This window comes from Malaya genurostris, chromosome 3 (genome assembly GCF_030247185.1).
Source record: "Malaya genurostris strain Urasoe2022 chromosome 3, Malgen_1.1, whole genome shotgun sequence".
Classification (NCBI taxonomy): Eukaryota; Metazoa; Arthropoda; class Insecta; order Diptera; family Culicidae; genus Malaya; species Malaya genurostris.
The window spans coordinates 34,743,463-34,746,853 of record NC_080572.1 but is presented as its reverse complement, the minus strand read 5'-3'; the positions used below and the strand labels follow the sequence as shown (position 1 = coordinate 34,746,853).

The window sequence follows — 3,391 nt, the reverse complement described above, 5'->3', positions numbered from 1 at the left end:
TAAACATACCAAGGAAATCGAATCGACAAAACTGGCTGCATGAAATTGGAAGAATAACGTTACAATATCAGGGCCGATTTTTAGAAGGCCACAGGTGAGTGGCTTTCTAAATAATTCATTCGTGCTACGGGTGCGCTCATGGAATTTTTTTTTTCTCTTTCAATTGTTTGTCACAATGCTGCACCGGAGTCTGACACGGAACATTTACAACCGGATATCTATATCTATATCTTGGAGTAGTACTTTCTTTGATTGAGCTGATTATTGGTAGTGGGTATGGCCGAAAAACTGCAAATGGAAAAGGTCAAGAAAAGGGAGCGTTTGTTTGCTACATTGGAACGTCATGCTCAATTTTTGGAGGAATATAATGAAGAATCGCAATGTGGACAGGTTCAGTGTAGATTGGACAAATTGGAGAAAATATGGGACGATTTCGAGGAAATTCAAGAAGAAATTGCCAAAAATGATGAAAACGGTGAATACGAGGAGGAGGGCAACAGGATACATGCTTTATTTGAAAATCAATATTTTGAATTACGAGCAGCTTTGCTTCAGAAAATCAGGCCATCGATGCAGCCCGTGTTCGCACTGGATACTACCAATGGAAGGAACATTAATTCAACGGGTTTTCACACTGGAGTTCGTCTACCCCAAATTTCGTTACCTAATTTCGATGGAGATTACCGAAAATGGCTGTCATTCAAATCTACATATGAATCTTTGATCCATGAATCGGAGGAGATCAGCGACGTCCAAAAGTTTCATTACCTAAAATCAGCTTTGAAAGGGGAAGCTGCGAAACTAATTGAATCGTTGACGATCACTGGAGGTAACTATGACATAGCATGGTGTACTATCAACAAGCGATACTCAAATGAATACTTGCTTAAGAAGAGGCATTTTCAAGCTCTGATAGAGTATCCAAAATTGGATAAAGAATCGGCGACAGCAATTCATGGACTGGTTGACGAATTCGAGCAACGGTTGAAAATTCTCAAACAGCTGGGAGAAAACACAGACTGTTGGGGCGCGATGATAGTACATTGGATGTGTTCGAAACTTGATGGGCAAACTTTACAACTTTGGGAGGATCATGCTGCATCCGTTGATGAACCAACATTTACGATTTTGGTAGCCTTTTTGGAAAAACGTACCCGAGTATTGGAAGCGGTTTCATCAAATGCATCAGAAACAGGCAACATTCCCAAGAAACCAAATTCAACTAAATTAACTGTTCATACAGCTACTGGATACAATCGGGTCGCAACGACCTGCCCATGTTGTGGAGAAAATCATTACATGGCACGGTGTTCAACTTTTTTGAGATTGAATCTAAAAGACAGGCTAGAACTCGTAAATGGAAAGCGATTGTGTAGCAATTGTTTCCGTGTGGGACATTGGGTGCGTGAGTGTACCTCCAATTATCATTGTAGATCATGTGGAAAAAGGCATCACTCCCTCATTCATCCCGGTTTTTCACCCAATGATAGTGGTACTCCCAGCAATGGCAAAGAAGAACAGTTTTCAAAGAAGCTCGATATGCCGTCTTCATCATCTAACATTGTGACTAGTGGATCGGAAGCAGAAGAGCATCAGACAATAGAGGAGGAAGCGGTTGCATCTTACAGTGTTGGTAAAAAGGGGTGCGCATCCAATGTGTTCTTATCTACAGTTGTAATGGCAGTACAGGATCAACATGGCAATAAGCAATTAGCTCGAGCCCTTCTGGATAACGGCTCACAGGCAAACATAATGAGTGAACGTTTGTGTCAAATTTTAAAATTGAAACCGAGATTGGTTAATATCCCTATTTGTGGAATCGGACAAACAGAATCTAGGGCAAAACAAGCTGTGAGAACCATCATCAGTTCCCGAGTGACCGACTTCTCGGTGGGTGTTGACTTTCTGGTTTTACATCGAGTTACTTCGGAGCTACCTTCAGCTAGCGTTCCAGTTTCTCAATGGAAGATTCCCGATAATCTACAAATGGCAGACCCAAGCTTCAATAGAAGCAGTCGAATTGATCTACTGATTGGAGCAGAGCATTTTTACCGGTTTCTCTATGAACGCGAATTAAAACGTATTTCCTTGGGTCCGGGCCTACCGGTTTTGATTGATACGGTATTTGGTTGGGTTGTGACTGGAAAACATTCTGATACTAACAGACAACCCATAAATTGTTTCGTAGCAACATAAGCGGGAAATTTGGAAGGCATACTAGAAAGATTTTGGAAGGTGGAAAGTTCAGAGGATGAACCATCATGGTCCAAGGAGGAACATGACTGTGAAGCACATTTCGTAAGCACTCACGAGCGTTTAGAGGACGGTAGATACATGGTTCGTTTACCAAAGCAGGTGAATTTTGACAGGATGATTGGGCAATCAAATTCCATCGCCCTGGATCGATTTATAAAACTCGAAAAGAGGTTGGAAACGAATTTGGACATGAAATATCAATATCATGAGTTTATGCAGGAATATGTTGACTTAGGACATATGCGAAAGCTATCAGAACATGAAATAGAAACGGAAGTGAAGGAAGCAACACAAAAAAGATGCTGTTATTTACCACATCATGTGGTAAATCGTGATGAAGGAATCGAGCACTACAACAAAGGTGCGAGTTGTGTTCGACGGATCGGCGCGTACTGATAGTGGATTTTCGCTGAACGACGCGTTATTGAAAGGACCGATCATTCAGGACAAATTGTTGAGTTTACTGCTTCGTTTTCGGAAACATGAAGTAGCCCTCGTCGGAGATGTAGAAAAAATGTATAGACAGGTTCGTTTGCATCAGGAGGATACATCTTTGCAAAGAATCTTTTGGAGATTTTCGGATAAAGAGCCGGTTGGAATTTACGAACTGTTAACGGTTACGTATGGGTTGACACCCTCGTCCTTTTTAGCAATAAGAGCGCTACATCAACTTGCTGTAGATGAGGGTGCCAACCACCCCCAAGCAAGTGAAGCAATAGTCCATGATTTTTACATCGATGATTATATCGGTGGTGCTTCAACTATACAGGAAGCAAGAAAGCTGCGAGATGAATTATCGAATCTCATGATCAAAGGCGGTTTCAAGCTAAGAAAATGGTGCTCAAATCACTCCGAGGTTTTAATCGGTTTACCAGCGGATCAGCTTGGCTCTAATCTTTCAATTACATTCGAGCTCAGCCCTGACGAGGAAGTGAAGACTTTAGGAATAACCTGGGATCCCTGTACAGATAAGCTTCGTTTTAATTATAATTTTGCAGAAAATATCGAGATGTGGTCGAGGAGGCGTATTCTTTCCACAATTGCGAAATTGTTTGATCCTCTTGGACTGATTTCACCTATTGTGGTCACAGCTAAGATTATTATGCAGGAGCTCGCTCTTCTCCAATCCGGTTGG

General features: G+C 41.6%; 1 protein-coding gene across 1 annotated transcript; it reads left to right on the top strand.

The window, feature by feature from the left end:
* Positions 1-276: 276 nt before the first annotated feature.
* Positions 277-2,196, top strand: LOC131433760 (uncharacterized). Its single transcript, XM_058600352.1, has one exon. It carries the CDS (start codon positions 277-279, stop codon positions 2,194-2,196), a length of 1,920 nt encoding a protein of 639 aa, XP_058456335.1.
* Positions 2,197-3,391: the final 1,195 nt, after the last annotated feature.

Bases quoted from the DNA above. Each gene is read 5' to 3' on its own strand.
- LOC131433760 (XM_058600352.1), top strand. From the start codon at position 277: ATGGCCGAAAAACTGCAAATGGAAAAGGTCAAGAAAAGGGAGCGTTTG.